This window comes from Lissotriton vulgaris, chromosome 5, assembly GCF_964263255.1.
Source record: "Lissotriton vulgaris chromosome 5, aLisVul1.2, whole genome shotgun sequence".
Classification (NCBI taxonomy): Eukaryota; Metazoa; Chordata; class Amphibia; order Caudata; family Salamandridae; genus Lissotriton; species Lissotriton vulgaris.
In genome coordinates, this window is record NC_141693.1 from 1,082,924,036 (window position 1) to 1,082,945,794 (window position 21,759).

Below are 21,759 nucleotides of genomic sequence, written 5' to 3' on the forward strand. Positions count from 1 at the left end.
GTTTTTAAAGTGAGATATTAATCCAAGTTACCATCTTAGGGGGTCACAGACCTTTGGTCCATTGATCCCTTCATAAGGAGTACACATATTGTGTTTTTAACCTTTCCTTTCACCAATTGAGTTTTTAAAGCCACCCTTATCACTTCACTTCCCAGAGTTACCGATATCATCCCCATAGGGTAACGTGGATGGTGTTAAAACTAGTGTCTACTTTGGGAACACAACTTATGCCACAAACTAAGGAGCACTACGACCAAACGCAATGACATATATTAATTAATTATGTTCATGTCTGTTTGTACTTCACTTTACAGGTGCTGAGATACTCCTGATTTTGGAGCATTTTTGGAATGAGCGATCCGCTCTTCCATTTTTTCTAAAGCACTTTTTTCACCTTTTTTACAATTTTCACTTTCACGCCCCTAGGTCAGGGTGGACGATTAGAGAGTCCATACCGCCGGGGTTTAGTCCTGATGAATGCCTTGGTAAATTTAAACCACCCATATGGCAGAAACATGCTGACTGACTTATTGTATTTTCTCTGAATTTAACCAATCCTAAACCTTGGCAATTAAATTCAGACACATAATACTCTTTATCCGTGTCTTAGGGATCACCCATTAAACTTTTTACTGATACCCTTTTAGACACTTTTAATTTTATTTACCCTCACAACACGCCCCTCTTCACACAACCAGCTCCGCAGTCTTTCTGGCGTCGCAGCACACCAAAGAGGCACTCGGCCTCTTTGGTGGGGCCCAGTGATGAAGCATGACACTGACTAGGTCGGTGTGTGAGGGCCTTCCTATCCACCCAAAGTGAGTGTGTGATCCTTATCTATCTCGCTCCATCTCTGTGGCAGTTCTGAGACTGATTTGACCTCTCTTTTTTTGTTTACTTGTGGATAGAAGATAACCAAGAGAAATAAAATCACTTATCTGTTAGGTTCCCTTGGGCATACTCCTCCGATACCTTTCCATTGTGGGTGCTGGCGGCTGTTCCTAGGGGTATTGGGAGAGCTATATTCACTCGAGCAGGTACCAAGTTCAAAGTTCCAGGTGAGTGGCGAATTGACAGAAAACCAATCCCACAAATTTACAAACAGCCCGAGCAAAGATGGATCAATGGGGTCTCCCTCAAACCAGTGAACCTAGAGATGTAGTTTTCTTAGGGGATTTGGCTGACGTCTCCCTTGCTCCTATTATGGAAGAGTGAGCTGGAGCCATGACTTGTATACAAATTGAGGTTCAATCATTAAAGACTGAAAACCAACATGATATAAACCCAGGGGGTAGCACCAGAAACAATACCAAAAAAACTACATACATTTAGCGGGGAAATCTGTTTTCTCCTATGGTGGGAATGTCTACTCCCAGTCTTAGTACATCAGTACCCAGCCAGTTATTCTCTTAGTCATTTGCCATTAGCAGTCCCTGAACATTTGAGTGGTAATATTGCCAGGTATAATGTTTTTATGAATCAGTGTCATTTACAGTTCCTTTGCTGACCTATGTCTTTCTCTGATGATGCGGCAAAAGTAGCTTTGATCATTTCAAATTCAGTGGGTAATGCAGCCTCCTGGGTCGTCCATCTGGTAGAAAGCAATGATTCTATACATTGTATAACTTTCTGTTGTTTAAAGCGATAAATCAAAGTTTATTTGTTAAACATACCTTCATGTGAGCAAGTGATACTGAGTTACAAAATTAAAAACAGGGCTCGAGCACTCTTTTGTCCTATGCGACTGACTTGAATAGTATTGTCGCGGACGCCCAGTGGCCGGAGGAAAAGAGAACATCCCTTTTTTATCAAGGGTTATGTGATAATCTTAAAGATGTCCTATCTCGAATTGTGCATATCCCAGAAAAGTGTTCTGCGTTTCTTGTTTTCTAAAACTAAAGTGATGTTTTTTAACCAACACAAGTCCTTTAAGGGTAGCCTGTCCTTAAGTGGAGTTTCCATTGAAAAGGTTGACTCCTTTGAATATCTTAGGGTTAAAATAGGAGAGGGTATGTCATGACACTTTCATATCAACAAGGCAACTACCAAACTTGAACAAATGTCCGGTGTGATACTTAAGAAATTTTCTTCAGACTACACTGAACCTATCTCACTGGCTCTTAGGATCTATGAGGCCAAAGCTTTGGGTGCGCCTTTATATGGGCTGGAATTATGTATTTGTTTCCAAATATGAGGACTTAATTAAAGTTGAGTACAAATTTCTAAGTAATCTTGCTCTCTTCCTCCAAGCACCCTGCTACATCCACTGCTCAGGGATCTGGGAGCAAAGGGGGCATTGGGTAAAATCTGTCTTCGGCCCTTATTGTATTGGAGATGCCTACGCTCTACTCCTGAACTCACACACTACGTGGATGGTCTTAAAGATGTTATGAAGGTTGATCAATTCAGTAAGGTTCCATGGTTCTTGAAAATGAAGCCAACTTGTACTCGCTAGGGATGCATGATCTGTGGGATCATCCAGATTCCATTCTTTTTCAAACTAAGGCCCTCTTGAAAAAGCAATATTGATAATCACTAGTGGCTGAGGAATCTCGTAGAGTATCTCATCTCAAACTCACCAGTGATTTTATTGATATTAAGCTAACTTCTGGGTTTGAATCATACTGGGATCTTGTATCAATTCCACTGAACAGGAAGTTAGACTTCCAGTTTCGAGTGGGCACCTTACCCCTTAGAGTGTTTACCAAAAGATGGGTTGGAGGGGGAGACACCAGGTGCCCAAATTGTAATTTTGCAGAAGAGAGTATTCCACATGTCTTGTTTGTGTGCCCAGGTTATTCTTCCCCTCTGCAAACTTGGTTAGCCTCTTTATGTAGGTTTTTAGTACTATGGAGCCATTTAGTTGCCTTCCGTATTCTTAGTTCGGATCCCCGTCCAGCAATAGTAATTTCTGTTTCCAAAGTCCTGGGCACTGTGTGAGTTCTTCGCAGTAAGGCCCTTTGTTTCTCTACTGCCTGACCTTGCCTATGTCTATCGTTAGGCTATGTCTCATTGTACTCTTTTTTAATTGCTCGATAGGAAGGTATTCTCCCTTACATTTAGCAGTTGTGAATATTGCTTTATTGCCTAGACAGCTAATGAATGTGATTTTGATTGAGTGTGTATTTATCTCATGCTAACTTCTCTTACATTGTACTTCTCTTTTTAACCTCTAACTTGTCGCGTTGGAAAAATGTTATGCATGTTTTTTTTATTTTATACTTTTTATGCTGTCTGTACTTTGATGGCGCTGGTGACCAAAATAAAGTAATTTGAAACTGAAACTGATTTAGTAGTTAAACTAGACCGCAGATTAGGAAACAGGAATGACAAGAAAGTCTGAAAAGACATGCCTCCTGTTCTGGTGTATCATAAAGAAAATCAAGAGAAGCATACTCCAGATACTAGTGAACTAATATAAAGTGAGGGGATCCATGGTCCATTGACCCATGATGAAAAAGAAAGAAGGGACCAGCACAATTTATGTTCTTGTTGGGGGAAAAGAGGTAAGTATGCCAGGGATTGCTTAGAAGGCCAAATACCCCTAGAAAAACTGTGGCTTTGACTACCTTTCCGCATACACATAATAATCCAGCAGAAAACTAGAATACTCAGCGAGGAAAGGGATTGACCCTGAGAGTTCCTTGTCATGCAATCTCACATTTATTAGCTAATACAGTAGAATACATGCCTAAAAAAATCACCATCACTGTTACTCTAGTAATATCTAATAAAAACTGTAAAAGTATCCCTATTTTAATGGACTCTGTGGCCATCAGTCATTCTTGGGATTTAACACTGGCCAGGGCAATGGGTTTTGTTTTCCTTCCTAAGAAACAATTCGAGTCTGTCGGAGCAGTAGGCACATTACCTATCATACTAATGATATCATCATGAGTTTTGACAATGGTCATTCAGAGACCATAAATTTCGATTTAATTTATACACCTATATTTGGTGCTATTCTGGGGATTCCGTTGCTCCAACAAAAACATTCCCATATTGATTGGGTTTCACATACTGTAACCTTAGATTAAAGCTTTTGTTTTTTTCATTGTTATCAAGAGCAGCAGAGTGGAAAACTCAGCTTTTTTGTACCATTTCTGCCATGACAGAAAGTTTGATTTTGCCTATCCAATATTCTGAATAAAGTGATGTTTTTGATTAAGGTAATGCCACAGTGTTACCTCCACATCATAGTTTTGATTGTAGGAAAAACACACTCCCAAGAGCAGAATTACTCACTAGTCCTATTTATGTTTTGACTAAACCAGAAAAATGGCATTTGAAGGAATATATAGATTAGTTATTAGCCTGTGAATTAATTTGACATTCGTCCTCTCCAATTTCCTCTCATTTGGTTTTGTTCCATAAAAATAAATGGGGAATTGCAGGCCTATATTGATTTTAGAGGCCTGAAGAAGGCCACTGAAAATAATACATATCCATTACCACTCATTCCTGTACTATTAGATAAGGCAAAAAGTACCACTATATAAACAAAAATGGATCTTAGAGGAGCCATGCCTTTGGTTTATGTAACACTCCAGCGGCCTTCCAATTTTTCATAAATGAAGTACTGAATGAATATTTGGATTCGTTTAACATCGTATACATAGCTGATATGTGATCTTTAATTCATGTTAAAAAGGTGTTGCAAAGTCCATGTCAACATCATTTGTTTGCCAAACTAGGAAAAAGTGTTTTTCATAACACTGAGTAGAATTTCTTGGATTCATTCTTTCTCTATCTGTTATACATATGGATCCCAAAAAAACAGAGGCTATTTTTAAATGGCCCAGGCCCACTTCTGTTAAAGAAGTGCAATTATTATTCGGTTTCACTAATTTCTATCAACTGCTCATTCCACACTTTTCAGACATTGTAACACCTATTATGTAACTACTGTGCAAGGGAACAATCTTTGTCTGGTCCCAAGAGGCAGTAACTGCCTTTTTGTTTCTCAAAGAACAGTTTATCACAGCACCCATATTGAAACATTCTGATCTTTCCCATCGCTATTTTGTTGAAGCTGTTGCCTCTCAATATGCCATTGGTGGGGTTTTGTCCCAACAAGATGCATCATCAGGCAAAAAGCATCTAATTGCTTTCTATTCTAACAAGCATTTGCAATGCAATAGGTATCGCATTTAAGCGAGTTTGAGCTATTGGCATTGTAAATGACAATTACTTTTATTTATGTTTTTGTTTATAAGACGTAAATAAAAGGCCTTGTAATTTACAATGCCAATAGCTCGAACTCGCGTAAATGCGAGACCTATTGCATTGTAAATGCTTGTATTTTCCAGAGCACTGTAATGCCTCCCTGCACAGAACACCCCTCCCACATCCCAGACATCAACCAGAGCGATGCTATGGCTGGATTCACTTTAATCACCGTGGCTCCCCTCCCTTGCCCCAAGCCGCAATTGCGCCGGTGTTTTTTTGCGCGTTGTTTGTGCAAAACGGTAATTGCAGTGGCAACCTCGGAGCACAAACTTTGGTTCAAATTATGATTAGGTCGATTGCACATTAAGTTGTCTTGTAGTTTTAGTCTCATTGTTTCAGTTCGGAATTTGTGATAAGAGTCGCTGTTATCCAGTTTCTTATTTCCGTGCCCTTCAGGCAATGTATATGAACTTAACACAGACAAATGGAAAGGGGCGACCACTCGGTCCCCCCGAACGTATGGTGGAGTACCCCGATCCCCCCGGGAAGCCATTTTGGGCGGGAGGCGCGTCTCGGCTGGTATGCCCGAAGCGGCGTAGCCGGGGCGCGCTTTTTCCCGCCCAAGAGTGGGTTGTCCTAGACACGGAAGCCGTCAGCCACGCCCCTGGAGGCGGGAGGAGGCGGGTTTACGCCCGCCCAGAGAAGAATAAAAGGAGCAACAAGCCAAGGAAGCATCCTCTTGTTCCTGTGCTCTGAAGCTGCACCTCCTCGCTGCACGTGAGCTCGAGACGGAACGAAGAGCCAATTTTGAAATTTGTAATTTCTCTCTTTTCTCTTCCAGCACTGCAAATCGCGTCAGGACCTTTCACCTACGTGGGGAAAATGCCGAGCAAGAGAGTCGCAAAGAAGGTCAGCACCGACCAGATGCTCCGGATGTTGGTGAAAGACATGGCAGAGATGAAGAGAAAAATGGCGGCCAGGGACGGTGCGGGAAGGCCAAAAAGATCCAACCCGACGGAGGCCCCGGCCGGAAGAAGGAAGAGGGCCAGGAATGGGTCAAATGAGGATGAGGTCCCAGTTCCGGAGGCTCCCCCGGCGAGCCCTCCTAGACCAGCGGAGATTCCCGCGCCGGCTCCTGCCGAGGGCCAGCGGATCCCCGTGGTGGTTACCCCAGTGGACGAGGGGGACATGCCCCCGGAGTTGGCCGCCCAGCTGGCGGCATGGTTGGGTAATAGCAGCGGGGGTCCTGTGGCTCCGGGGGACACAGCCGAGGAGGCCAAGCAATTAATGAGGCAGTTGCGGCAGTCACGAGAGGCCGCGAAACCACCTTGTCCGTTTGTTTCCCCGCAGGCTCCAGTAGAGCAACCCGCAGCTGGCACGAGTTCGGCAGCGACGGCGGTTACAGCATCTAGCTCAGGTAAGCAGCTAATGCCGATTTCGGGGAAGGGGTCAGTACCCTCGAGAAGGGAGAAATTGGCTCAGCATATCCCGATGGAAGTCAAAGAACGGATATGGGCTGAGAAATATGTAAACATGTTCTCCTTGCTAACTGATCATTATGAGATTGAGCATGTGAAAGTTCAGAAAGAACTTATGCATCCGAGTGTTTGGCGCGCAAGAATGGCCGCCTTTAGAGTCGATGAGACGATAGGTAATTGGGGTAGAGCATTTGGCATATTCACTTCGATTATGGGGGAACGGAGACCTGACTTGTTGACCGAGTTACCTGTGTACCAGTCACGTATTATGGAATTTTCTCAGACATATGTTGGCAATGAGTGGTTTTGCTATGATAATATTTTTCGTAAGGCTAAAGAGTTCGACACGTGCCTGACGTGGGATTGTTACGACTCCATTTCTTGGCAAAAAATGGAGAACTCAGGCATGTTAAAGGTGCCATTGTTGGGGGGGGGCGGGGTGAGTTTTTCCGCCAACCATCCGGGGCGCCCTTTCGGACAGGGGCAAGTAATGAGCATCACCCAAGGCCGAACGGCAATACAGGTAAAAAAGGGGTATGCTGGAACTTTAACAGGGGAAAGTGTACGAGGCCCCAGGGGTCATGCAAGTTTAGGCATGACTGTGGGGGGTGTGGACAGTCCTCGCATCCCGAGACCATGTGCAGAGCCAAAACGGGTGATAAAGGAAGTAGGGGAAGCGCCAAACAGGTCTGACATAGTCCGAGGGGCGGCTTTACCTACACCAGTTGATACCATGGCAATGATTCCTTGGCTCAGTGAATACCCTGATCATGTCTCCGCTGGGGTGTTGCGAGACGGTTTTTCTTATGGTTTCCGCATCCCGGTGGGGAATTTTCAGGGTAAAGCACAGTGTAGGAACCAACTATCGGTCCTACATAATACGGCGGTGGTGCAAGCGAAGATTGGGAAAGAGGTAGCCCGGGGTCGGGTTGCGGGACCATTCAACATGCCACCAGTTCCTAATTTTGTTTGTTCACCCTTGGGAGTGGTCCCCAAGAAGGACCCGGGTGAGTTTAGACTGATACATAATTTGTCAGCCCCGAGGGATTTGTCGGTTAATGATGCGATAGACCCAGAGCTTTGTTCGGTGCGGTACGCATCCTTCGATGATGCAGTCGCCATGTTAAATCGCCTGGGGCCCGGAGCGCTGATGGCCAAATCTGACATCGAGTCCGCGTTCCGGTTGCTCCCGGTACACCCGGACGATCAGCGTCTCCTGGGCTTCATGTTTCAGGGGCGCTATTACATGGATAAATGCATGCCAATGGGCTGTTCCATATCCTGTGCTTATTTCGAAAAATTCTGTTGTTTCCTGCAATGGGCATTCACAAGGATGACAGGTTTTCAGCATGTTATGCATTATCTAGACGATTTTCTGTTTCTGGGGGCTGCCGGGGACACAGAATGTGCACAGGCTTTAAAATAATTTTGTGATCTGATGAGACAGTTTGGTGTGCCATTGGCGCCTGGCAAAACTGTGGGGCCATCAACTTCGCTCGAGTTTCTTGGAATAGAGCTCGATTCCGAGGAAGGTTGTTTCCGGTTGCCAGAAGAAAAGGTGCGGAAATTCAGGGCTTCGCTTGAGGCATGTATTAAAGAAACTAAGGTGAACTTGCATCAATTGCAGCAGACTGTGGGTCAGTTGAATTTTGCCCTTAGGATAATGCCAATGGCCCGCCCCTTTTCCCGCTCGATTGCACAAGCCATGGTCGGTCTTAAAGAGGGGCACCACCGCACGAGGCTCTCGGCTGAGATTCGCCAGGACATGCGCATTTGGTTGGCATTCCTGGCGGATTTCAATGGTCGGGTTGTCTGGACCAAGCCGGCGGTGTCCTCCGAAGAGTTAGGGCTGTGGACTGATTCGGCGGGGAGTATAGGCTTTGGCGCCATATTTGGCAATCACTGGTCGGCGCAAACATGGCCGTCATGGTGGCACGAGTGTGGACTTACAAGTAACATTGCTTTTCTCGAACTGTTCCCTATTCTGGTGGCTTTGAAAACATGGCCTGAGGGGTTTAGGGATCACTCTGTGGTGTTCTGGTCTGATAACATGACCGTGGTTGAGTGTATCAATAGCCAGGCAGCACGATGCAAGTGGATCCTGAGGTTGCTCAAGGAAATTGTTTTACTATGTATGCAATTGAACGTGCTCTTTAGAGCGAGGCATGTGCCAGGGGTGCTGAATCAGGCTGCTGATGCGCTTTCTCGTTTCCGTATGCAGGCCTTCTGGGGTTTTCTGCCCACAGCGGACCCGGTGGCGGCACCATTTCCCGAAGCTCTCTGGTCTCTCGGTGCCCCGAACTACAAAACCTCGTGGGAGAGAGTTTAGCACCCAGGACAAGGAAGGCATATGAAGGGGCGTTCCGTTCCTATTGGTCCTTTTTGGGTTCTGCTAGAAGGGAGTTTTGGGGCCAGGAGGAATTTGTCATAGAATTTTTACTGTCATTACGCAGGGCAGGCAAATCGGTGGCTACGGCCCAGAGGCATCGGGCCGCCATTTCCTTCATGGCGCGGGCCCATGGTATCCAGGATCCTACAGCGTCTTTCGTAGTACAGAAAGCGCTGCGGTGGTGGCAACGCCTTGAGGGTCGCAGAGTAGATGAAAGGCACCCGATAGGTCTGGATAGGTTGGCCCTGTTACTGTCCGTACTCCCTGCAACATGTTCATCCCAGTCGGAAACAGTGTTATTCCGGGCCGCTTTTGCATTAGCATTCTATGGGGCTATGCGGGTAAGCGAACTGGTGGCAAGAAACAAGCAGGATACGGGGGGGGTTTGTGCCGAGAGCACATTCAAGTAAAAGGGGAGACGATGATTGTCTCGTTTGTCAGGTCCAAGACCGATCAGGGGGCGATCGGGGACAGTGTAGTAGTCCAGCGGATTCCCGGATCTCCCATGTGCCCGGTGGCATGCGTTGAGGAGTATTTGGCGCAGAGGGCGGCATCATGGGGGGGACATTGCTGAGGCACGCAGATGCCACCCCACTGACAAGGTTTCAGTTCCAGCGGGTGTTTGCAATGGCAATTTCGGCCGCGGGCTTGAACCCGGGCGAGTTTGGGACTCATTCCTTCCGGATAGGGGCTGCTACAGAGGCTACAGCCAGGGGTCTGAGTGTGGAAAAAGTGAAACAGTTGGGGCGTTGGTCCTCGAATTGTTACAAAAGGTATGTGCGGTTGCACATGTTGTGAAGCTGATATCATGTACTCAAGCTTCTTGTCTTTGTTTGGTTACAGTTTCGCAAACCTACGAGGCGGGGCGGACTGTGCAGTCGACCCGACACCTGGGAACCAGCGGTCAGAGATCACCGGCTGCGGAAAGAGTGGTGTGGGTCGTGGGCCACTCATACGTGAGGCGTGCCGCGGACGTATTCAAAGCAGGTGACATGATTCACACAGCTGGGGAATACGGGTACAGGGTGACCTTCTACGGAAGGGGCGGGCTCTGTATTGACCAGTTTCAACAGTTTCTCGAGGGTTTGTTAGGGCGGACAAGGTCACCACCATCTATACTAATAGTACATCTTGGGGGCAATGATTTGGTGACCACTGGTAGACGACTACTTCTCGAGGCGATAGTATCCACAGTAAGTTGGTTGGCGAGAAGGGTTCCAGGGTGCACGATTGCATGGTCCCATATGATTCCACGAAAGGTGTGGCGGGGGGCTAATTCAGTGTCTGCTATAAATCATTCTGTGAAAAAGGTGAATAACAAGTTGGGTAGACTGTTCCGTACCAGTACATTGCATTCGATTCCTCATGGTTGTATCAGGGGGGACAATATGTATCTAGAGGACGGGGTCCATTTGTCCCGGGTGGGGAATTCTTTACTCATAGGAGACTTCGTAGCCTGGTTAAGGAGTTTACAGCATGACCTTTAGGTAGGAGTTTTGTGGGGGGTCCGGATAGCCGGTCAACTATCCGGCCTGTGGCGGTAAGGTCATGATCGGTGAGCAGTCATTGGAAGATCCCTAGGGGGGGGCGTCACCCATTACGGATGGGAGCGCCCGGGGGGAGGTGGCCATTGGCCCCTCAACGGGGAGGCGGTCCCTTCTAAAGGACGGGACGCCTAAAGGAAAGGGAAGGCGGTCAAGGCGCCTCCCTGGATAGGAGGGGCTACGGGCCCCTCCTGGGAATTTCCCGTACCAGGACATCTGCGACGGCAGATGTGGTAAGTTGTGTGGGGTGGGGAGGGGGGTCTACGCTACCTTCTAGACACCTCACACGAGTCCTCGGACGACCACGTACATGGCGTCGAGTTAACAGGGGCCCCCGTCAAGACAAGGGAAATTGGTATGGCACATGAGGTGCAGTCCTCTGTGCGGCCGCCCCTCACAAGTGAGGGGGGAGTTCTGGTTTAGGGATCTGACACCGGTTACGACCTTGCCGTTGGCCCTTAACGTAGGATGTACAATTTCAATTTGAAATGCATTTGGTAAGGATGTTAGTATCGGCTAGGAGAACCTTTGTATTAGATATGTGTTAAGGTTAGCCAAACATCGTAATGTGGATATGAAATTGTACATGATATGAAACTGTTATTTTAATGTTTTGATTTTGTTTCATATTTTAATAAATACGGCCGGGAGGGTAACTCCCTCCCGCCTTCCAAAAGTTCAGAACTGTTTCCGGTTTCCCAATTCTTGGGGATTGTGTTGAGAGGGGGTGGCGGGTATCTCAGCCATATGGAAAGGGGCGACCACTCGGTCCCCCCGAACGTATGGTGGAGTACCCCGATCCCCCCGGGAAGCCATTTTGGGCGGGAGGCGCGTCTCGGCTGGTATGCCCGAAGCGGCGTAGCAGGGGCGTGCTTTTTCCCGCCCAAGAGTGGGTTGTCCTAGACACGGAAGCCGTCAGCCACGCCCCTGGAGGCGGGAGGAGGCGGGTTTACGCCCGCCCAGAGAAGAATAAAAGGAGCAACAAGCCAAGGAAGCATCCTCTTGTTCCTGTGCTCTGAAGCTGCACCTCCTCGCTGCACGTGAGCTCGAGACGGAACGAAGAGCCAATTTTGAACCCACCCACCATCCCCTGAAGACAGCAAGTTGTTGTGGTATAAAGTCATTTTACGTAGTAGTTGTTTTTCTTGCAGGTTGTTTCTGAATAAAGTTTGTGATTCGGTTGCAATAAAGTGGATAATTCTGTGCAGTATGCTTTATTAAAGACTTGCATCAGTGTGATTAGTAAAGTTTTAGAGGGTTGATACTTGATCTGTTTTAAGTAGGAATGTCTCCTTCTCTTTTAGTCATTTGTCTTGTCGTATTTATTGTTTGGTCGGGCGGTAAGGTCATGATCGGTGAGCAGTCATTGGAAGATCCCTAGGGGGGGCGTCACCCATTACGGATGGGAGCGCCCGGGAGGAGGTGGCCATTGGCCCCTCAATGGGGAGGCGGTCCCTTCTAAAGGACGGGACGCCTAAAGGAAAGGGAAGGCGGTCAAGGCCCCTCCCTGGATAGGAGGGGCTACGGGCCCCTCCTGGGAATTTCCCGGGGCCAGGACATCTGCGACGGCAGATGTGGTAAGTTGTGTGGGGTGGGGAGGGGGGTCTACGCTACCTTCTAGACACCTCACACGAGTCCTCGGACGACCACGTACATGGCGTCGAGTTAACAGGGGCCCCCGTCAAGACAAGGGAAATTGGTATGGCACATGAGGTGCAGTCCTCTGTGCGGCCGCCCCTCACAAGTGAGGGGGGAGTTCTGGTTTAGGGATCTGACACCGGTTACGACCTTGCCGTTGGCCCTTAAAGTAGGATGTACAATTTCAATTTGAAATGCATTTGGTAAGGATGTTAGTATCGGCTAGGAGAACCTTTGTATTAGATATGTGTTAAGGTTAGCCAAACATCGTAATGTGGATATGAAATTGTACATGATATGAAACTGTTATTTTAATGTTTTGATTTTGTTTCATATTTTAATAAATACGGCCGGGAGGGTAACTCCCTCCCGCCTTCCAAAAGTTCAGAACTGTTTCCGGTTTCCCAATTCTTGGGGATTGTGTTGAGAGGGGGTGGCGGGTATCTCAGCCATACGTCCAGGTACAACTTACAGGCTTCTAACTGCAAATGCGCTAAACTTACACTTGGCAAGAACATTAACTATTCTAAAATGCGTCTATTTTATTCGCTTAAAACTGAAACCGATTGCAACTTCAAAACGTTTTTAAAAAATCTGCTATGCAAAATATGAAAATGCAGGAAAATTGTGTGCATCACATGCAATCTGTTGCAAATGGGGGCTTTGTTGTAATGACCGTTGTATAAGAACATTGGAGCAGCAGCAATTAAACCGGTAACTGGTAGTTTTTACGAGGTTCGATCACAATGCTGTACTCTCAGCATCATTGATGACGTAATGGTAACACTGCTGAACACAACACTTCACAAATAGTTTTAAATTGTTTTAACCCCTGTGTATAACTGCATGTTTGTAACCTCGACGAATTTTGGCACACACTGCGACTTTCAGCATCTGAAGGAAAATGATTCATTGCTGCCGCATATTTGTGTAAAACTTTAACTAGCATACCAGCCTACTATTCACATTTAACTCTGTAAACCATATGCTTTGTTACTCTACTGGGTAGCTGCATAACACAGCAGCTGGCTATTACTTTGCCTTCATGCGTTTTCTGAAAACATTTGACTACTTGCGATTCTCTATTAGGCATTTGTCCCTGAACCACCCTGGTGTGGGTGTGTGGTTTGAAGGGTGTTTGGTTTGAAAGGCTTGTGACATTTTTAAAGAGGTATTTCTTGAAAGGCCGAAAGACGAGTGGGTCTTACAAAACATGCATTTGTAAAGAGCACAAATAAACCCTTGGGGCTTTTTGGCGCAGGCTACACGTGTATTGTTATCCATTTTAGTGGTACTAATTTAATCGACCTCTGAAGGATGAAAGGCTGAGTGGACCCATCAAGATTAAAATCTGTGATCATGAGCAGTTCAGCAAGCCAGCAGACATAATTAGACCATCCATTCTAGTCCGTCTGATGAGTGTACAGTTTACCGTCTCTTCATGGTAGTTTGCAGTAACGCAATGGGTCTTGAGCCACGCCGCTTAACCTGTGTCGGGTCTGGTAGTGTTATTGCTTAGGAGTAAAATACCTTGTGCCCTTACAAACAACCTCTGACTGTATGTCGACCTTCCTCGTTCAATGTGTGTGGGACTTCTGGGGAGTAATATGTCCGATCAAGGTACCAACGGAAATATCCCATCTAAAGTACTGGTTTCCCAATCACTTGGAGAAAACCTGTCCCTTTCTTGCACCTCTTCCGCTGCTCATGGGTGCAACCTCCCGTGAGGTTATGGCTGATGTTTCCCCCCTCTATGTTCAATAGAGAGATCTCCGAGACCCACATACCGGTAGTTTTATTTATTTATTTATTTATTATGCAATTTGTATCGCGCAAACTTAACCCGAAGGTGTCAAGGCGCCTATCAAGAACAGATCAGAAAGTTAGCAGAGCACCACTACAGGTATGCACGTACAAAGAGATGAGTCTTTAAAGCAGCTCTAAAAGCTTGGAGAGTGGGGCGGGACCTTACTTCAAGAGGGAGAGCATTCCACCATTTTGGGGCCAGATTGGAAAAGGCTTTGCCCCCCCATCTTGTCTTCCTGACACGAGGCACAGAGAGAAGAAGTTGATGTGAGGAACGAAGATTCCTGCCGGGATTGTACCAATCTGATTGTACCCTGTTCCATCAGAGTTCGGCACTCTCTGTCCTGGCCTCCCTAGTTATTGTTGTTTTCTATATTTTTTTTTTACCAACATCTCTCCAGATGTACACACTGTTCGTTAAAAAGAGGAGAAAGCCCGGTTGCAGCCAGCGATGGCTGCTTTGAGAGGCACCTGCTTTCTTTCATCTCCTCCTGGTGATTTACAGTCTTTCCTCTTTAGTTGTGATAAGGCAGATGTGAGTGACCAGTTTATTGCAACACGTTTGCCTGTTCTTTCCCCAGCCTGTGTAATCAGTGCTTGGGTACGATCACCCGTCTTGTTTCAAAACCCCGAGGGGCTCGTTCTGAGTCCCACGGGAATTGCACTGCTGTCAAGTATTCCTCGTCTCATGCGCCTTGTAGAGGCATAGCTATCAATGAGACAGCAGGTGCAGTGGCACCGGGACCAAAAGCCGGGCAGAGGTGCCTGAATTATGATTCTGACACAAGCCCATTCCTGCGGGGGGTGGAGCACCCTTTCTTTGCCAAGTATGATTTACTTCTTTACCCGAAATGTTCCCAAAGGTGTCATGTGTGTTTATGTGCGGGGGGGTGACTTGTTTTTATGACAAGTTTGTATTTTTTTCCGTGGTAAATGGAACAAAGCATTATGAGAACGCCACCCTTGTCGCCCACATACTGACGCAATTCCACGCATCTCTTAAAGCGGCTTTGTGAAATAGCCCATCAGGAGTGGGACCCCCCAGCACTGCGCCTAACACTGACAGCAGAAACATACGATTGGCTGCCTTGAGGACAAATGCTGTTTCTGAATATCCAGATGCGCTCCTGCGATTCTATGGGGCCCATTAGGAGGTCGGGCGGATCGCCACAGATATGCGGACGGTGGCGATAAGCCCGACATTCTTGTCCGCCCGCCACCCGTCCGCCACCCATTTCTGGGACCGAGGCTGACGGAAAGACCATCCACCGTTTTCCGCCCCGGTCGCCATGTGACCGGGGCAGAAAAGGTTTAATATGGTGGCGGTGTTTATCAGACACCGCCGGCCATATTAGTATGGGCTTTGGGGAATGCCTTTCCGTGGCGGCAATGCTGCCAAGGAAAGGCAGGCGCTCTTCACTTTGGGGGCCCACTGCGGGTCTCCATGGTGAAGGTGAGGTGGGGGGTGCACATGGGGGGTACCTTTGGTACCCCGCTGCATTTGCATACACAATGCAGCAGACACCGCGCGGTGCCTGCCGCTTTGTGTATGCAAATTCATCACATGCATTTTTAGCATTGTGGCGGGCGGTGCTGAGAGCACCGCCCACCACAATGTTGAAAATGCAGTATGCGCCCGCCACTGTGGCGGGCGGATCTTAATACCCCCCACGGGACCTCCGCCCTTAAGGCGGCCGGTACCATAATCCGATAGGATGGCGGGCGAACTTAGTCCGCCCGTCATCCTAATGACCCCCTAAATGTTTATGTGGGGAGGGGGGTTAGACATGTTTACATTACGGGTTCGATAGATATGGGGAGGAAAACATCAGAGAGCTAAAAATATGTGAAAACCGTGCGAGTTGAGAAGGACCGGACGGGGGCATGTTGGTCCTGTCCGGGCATGAGAGGAGGCACCAGGCACTACAAAGTAGTCCCTACAATTGAAAGATACTGCCCTGTAGTGTCAGGGAACTGTAGTTTGTCGATGCTGCTTCCTATGAAAACGGAAGTGACGTACCGGCCCACCAGTCAATATTGAGAGAGTTTAAAACAGCAATGCCAGATTTAAACCAATAGCAGTACAAAAGGGGGTGGTGATGGACGGAGCATCTGAATCAATCAAACACTCACACCCAGTCAAAAGATCTGGGTTTAATCCATCACCGTTCTTTTATTACCAATATGCCTCTAGTTAACGGCTTGACTAATATTTTTGTAGTTGTGGGTTTATTAATGAAAACGCCTCACTTTATACCACAAAAAAGGTGCTAACTGCACAGGAACTAGTTGATGTTTTCATTAATCAGATCATCCACCTACATGGTTACCAACTGTGAAGGTATTTCAGGCCATTCCAAGTTCTGGTAAGCCATTTGCTCTGCTTTACAGATAGATCACCGATTATCCTCTGCATACTATCTACAAACTGATGATCAAACAGAATGCACCAATCAATCCTTCGAACAATACTTACGCTGTTGGCCCAGCACATGCACCAGTGACTGGGTACAAGCCATGCCTCTAGCAGAATTAGTATCTAATAATAATACACATTCAGCAATAAAAGTCTTCCCATTTTCTTTTATTTTTTAATTTCATCTAAAGGTTGTACCACTACAAGTTCCAAGAGAACAGCTACTCCAGGAGTAAAAGTGCATCATGAACACCTCACACAAATCTAGACGGTAGCAAACTCAGAATTGCAGCACTACAAGGTACAGATGAAAGCACAGGCTGATCATCATCGACATGCAGCTTCAGCGTATGCCTTCGGAGACCAGATGTGGTTAGCAACTAAGAATTTACATTTGAGGGGACCACGTAAAACACAATTGCGTTACATTGGCCCTGATATGATCTCCAAGATCATTAATCCTGGGCTCATGAATACATTATGTGTTTCATACCTCCCTTTTGAAACCGTTCCATCCTGAACCCCCTCCATACTGTTGTTCATTTCGTCCTCCTGTAGGGCTAGTTCCATGCATCTAGCCCTCATCCTTTCACCTGCATTTTTAGTGAATTCCTTACCTTCATTTTCTGGCCCTGCTGGCCCCAACCTTCATTGTTTGGAGTTGGCATTTACCTTTTTGTACTTGGCTTGCTAAAAACATTAAAAACGATGCATTTTGATCATCAGAAAACAATATACATAATCATAAAACAGTCAAAAAACAACAGTTTTTTTGACTGTTTTATGATTATGTATATTGTTTTCTGATGATCAAAATGCATTGTTTTTAATGTTTTTAATTTAGAGTGTAACCCTGTAGAGGGAGGGACCTAAATAAATTGCACTATATATATTTTTTATACACTTTAGTTTTATCTCCTTTCTTCCTGTGTCACCCATTGGTACTAATGTCATATACACTTTATAGGAATTCTGACTTGTAATTGGTCCCCCCGCGACCCATACATTACACTGCTCATACACAGTAAATACATTGGTCCAACCAAATTGACCAACAACACACAGGGTCCCACGATATTTTGCTTTATTACTGTCTTCCCTGCATCTCTGGGGGGTTTTCGCTCGCCATTTGTTTCTCTGGATTTGTACTATGACTACAAAAAGGGAATACCAGCCCACTCTTAAGCAAGTTCATCATAACCAGGACAGTGCACTGAGCCTGAGGCTCCAACAAACTTGATCACACTTAGCTGCGATCTATATAGGAGACTCATGGACAGAACAATCTAGTGATTCTATTAATTTTTTCATACGGATCGTCAGGTGAGCATTTCCTTAAACACTAAAACTTCTGGGGTGGGGGGGGCGTGTCGCCTTGACAGGGAAAATGACTTCCAGACATCATATGCTCATTTAATGGGTGACTGATTACTTAGAGGGGGGACTGCAAAGTCCTACACTTTGGAAATATATTACTATCCAGATTCTGAGAATGTTTTATTTGTAATTTCATACGTCTCACAGTGCCAGGGAGACAGGGTCATCAGAATAAGATACGGGACCACAAGACTTACTGATCCAGTTTTTGTTTTCTCTTACTCCCTACCCTGTCCTTAACCCAGGTACCCTTGGGAATAAGCCTCAGACACATTTCCCTTGTAGGTGCTGTGGGCTGTTCCTAGGAGGTATTGGGAGAAATAGCTTCGCTCCTGTGGGTTCCAAGCTCCATGGGAGTGGAGACTTGAAAGATTGTACACAACAAATAGAAAGTGCACTGTGCAAAGTGTAACCAAAAATTGCCAATTTTAAGGCACCATTGATTCTATATACAAATAAAACTTTGCACATATGGTTAAACCATGGCAGAATTTCTGTTATGCCAGTACAATCTTGCATAATTTCGATAAATTTGTTTTACAATTGTTATGTGGAATTCACGAAATTACACTATTACGCCACATGGCAAATTTACCATGTATACACTGCACAGTGTTAGCATAGCACCAATGCAGATTATCTAAGCGCAAGTGGCTGTTGTATGCAGCACTTGCCCAATAAATACATGACGATGCATTTCATATTGAACTATATCAACCTAAGCACCAGTTTGGCACTTTGCATCACTCTGCATTTTTATGAAGAATTTTGCAGAATGACACAATGAAGTTGCTCAAATTTAATTAAGTGTTTTATACATGCTAACCTTTATGCTTCATTGTGATCAATTCATTCACTGAATAGGCCTAAATATATATCAGATTTTCGGCCCACAATTAAATATTGCTCTTTGTGCATGACTGTTTTAACACCACTTGCGACAGACGCTCGAAGGCTTGACAACATATCAGAATTCATACACAAATTTTACTTGTTTGGTGTTTCCAAGGGGCAAAAAGAAAATTTTATATTGAAATAAATACATATTTGTTTCAGAAAGTAACCAAGAAGGTTGTATTAGAAATAGGTTTTTAGCAGAATAGCAGTTGGAGAGGAAGAAATACAACTAAAGTCTATCTATTTTTATAGAAGTTGGGAATATTAGAGGAAAGTAGAAAGGGAGTTGCGATTTAGTCAATTAGAAGCCAGAATAACTGCTTCAGCTGATGAAATGTAGTTACCTACAGCCTCTGTATCCAACTTCTCATCTAATAGCTGATCAGAGCCCATCGACTCACTCTGAGCCACAAAAGGCATGCTTTCACTCGGACTGACTGGACTGATCATCTCTTGTGCCTTCCCATTCTGCATCTGTGCATATACATTAATTCCAGGAATCTTCCTAAAACATTAACAAAAAACATCATCGTGTGCTCATGCCCATTCAGAGTGCTCTAAACCTGGGATATAAAATGTTTAAGCTCACCTTTTGAATTTATAGATGACAAAGATTGCCAGTCCCACAAACACAACGGACAGTAACATCAGCATGGCAGATCCACTGTGACTGGGAGTCAGGTCGACAAGGGGGGCTAGGGAAAAGACATGCACAAATACAAAGAAATAAAAGAAAAAGTTCACTTTTTCCATGAATGGAAGAACGTTTATGAAAGAGTTTCAGGGGCATTTGAGAAACCTTATTGACGAAAACATTACCCGAACTGTTCTACATTTCCGAGTTTTGCATTTGAAACCAAAGTACATGTGGGACTGGAAAATGTAATAAATTAAATTAGAGGAGTCCAAGCGCTTAGAGACCCCTTGGTGATAACGCGCTATACAAATTGAAATAAATAAAATAAATAAATAAAAAAAGCCTTAATAAACCTAGGCAAGTTGAATATCAGGTTTTCTATAAGTGATGCCTGTTTTCCACATCTGAAAAAATATCCCTATGCTTACAATTGATCTCAAGCTTTTCACTGGATAAAACCTCTCCACTAGAAATACTGAGATGGGTATCAATTTGAATAGATGTAGTTAACTGCTTCGCCCTACAGCTAACATCAGACAGACTTAAATGAAGAAGAGGACCAATATTTTACAAATTATGGGAACCGGAGTTCGTCATCTCATTAAAAAAATGGAATTTCATGATTGGAAATGTTGTTCCCATAATGCACGGCACCAATATAGGGAAATTCTCACATCCAAATAGTGGAAACAAAGAAACGTTATTGGTCAAAGTGGATTTATAAATGAATATCTTTGGTTGATCAGATAGTGAAGGATAATGAATTATATACTTCATTTATGGATATGCACACAAAATAATAATTACCTTGAAGTGACAAACTATAGCAAGTTCAAACAATGTCTTTTTGAGGGAAAGTGTTCTGGAGCAAATGCAAAAAAAACTACAACAAACCATGTTTGATCCAAATAGTCTCATGTCTTCCTTTCAAATGTTTCTTTCCGTCTCTACAGTCTATTAACTAATCATAACCTATGGTCGCCTCATACTAAAGATGCTTTCAAATCACCAAGAAAATATCTCAATAACCCCATGTGAGAAGTTGGCCTGACATATGATGTCCACTATTCTAGTGGGCACCTTGCACCAGTCCAAACGGCCCTTATTGATGGTAGGTTTAAAGTCAACCTTTTTAGAAAGCTGTCCTAGTGGTAGCTGTGGAGAACAGCTTTCAAGCTAAGACTTAGAGGCGAGTTAAGCTAGTTGTTTTACCAATTATAATCCCTTGAATGATCAAATGAAAGCACACCACAGAAGGAACATATCAAATATATATGGATTTGTTCTAAACACAACCCCTCTGGACTCTTTATGAGGTTAGAAGTAAAAGTACCATCCAAGGAACATCATTAGCAGACGATAAGTTGCACAGTATACGTTATGCCCTAGGGAAATCACAAACCATATACTAAAAATAGTGGTATAAGAACCATGTGAGGGTTGGAAAGCAGGCCTAGGGCCTGTAGAATCACTAGGGCTACCAGGAACCACCCAAGGTAGGGACACAGGAGGCCCACGGGGGACGCGTGAAGTGTCTAAACACAGCCGTGGATCACCATTGACTTTCTATGGAGAACGAACAAGTTATAATTTTAAAAAATAAAGGGCACTTAAACTGGGAAATGCACTGAGCACCTTGTGTGCCCAAGGCAGTGTCTGAAAAGTGTTAGCACCTCCCTGGACAGGAAACATATTGTCCAGGCTTCCCTTCCCGGGCTTCGTCCAGCAGCAGGAGGGCAGATTTGTGTCTGTGGCAGCAGCATCCATTTTGGGGCTCTGTTTAACTTTCACCAGGTTTACCAGTATGTACAGGTCTTCTCCCTCTAGTGGAATGCTACCCCTGCCGCCAGAACTGGCGGCGGGGGGGGGTAGTATTCCAAAGTGTTTGACACCTTACAGGACATGTTTTGATAAAGCTAAACCAAAGTTAGCATTAACAGCGAGGATTATAATGCGCTTAAGAGTATCTGGTATGGCTATATCATAGAACAGCTATAAGGAGATGGTTCTGAAAGCTGCAGATGGGCTCAGCTCATGCTAGGGCACCCTCTCACAGAAAACCAAGCACTTTGCCTCCAGGATTGTCAAGGCCTGCTATAGGAGTCACTTATAGGTTACTATGTGTCTATATATAAAGGTAGATATAGGTATACTATATATAGGTAAGGGGTGCTTACACCATATTACCCAGGGTGCAAGTGCAGACCTGTAGTGTCAGTTTGGAAGGCTAACCAAGGGTGGCACAATACATGCTTCAGCCCCGGGTAGGCCTCTGGGGTCCCTATGCCCTGGGTACCTAAGGTACCATATGCAGGGGCTCATAAGGGTGACCCAGTAACCAATCTGGTATGTTCCTAAAGAACATGGTATCAATTTAGAGAGAGAACAGGTAGGCAGTGGGTCTGATT

At 45.3% G+C, this 21,759-nt stretch overlaps 1 protein-coding gene across 1 annotated transcript in view; it reads right to left on the reverse strand.

Annotated features, from left to right (window-relative positions):
- LOC147712037 (VPS10 domain-containing receptor SorCS1-like) overlaps window positions 1–21,759 on the reverse strand; it is a 2,945,658-nt gene that overhangs the window by 96,077 nt on the left and 2,827,822 nt on the right. Inside the window, exons 26-27 of the mRNA XM_086922756.1 lie at window positions 19,304–19,409; window positions 19,059–19,219 (exon numbers count right to left, since the gene is read on the reverse strand). Of these exons, the coding sequence (XP_086778882.1) occupies window positions 19,059–19,219; window positions 19,304–19,409 (267 nt within the window). The remainder of the gene's footprint in view (window positions 1–19,058; window positions 19,220–19,303; window positions 19,410–21,759) is intronic.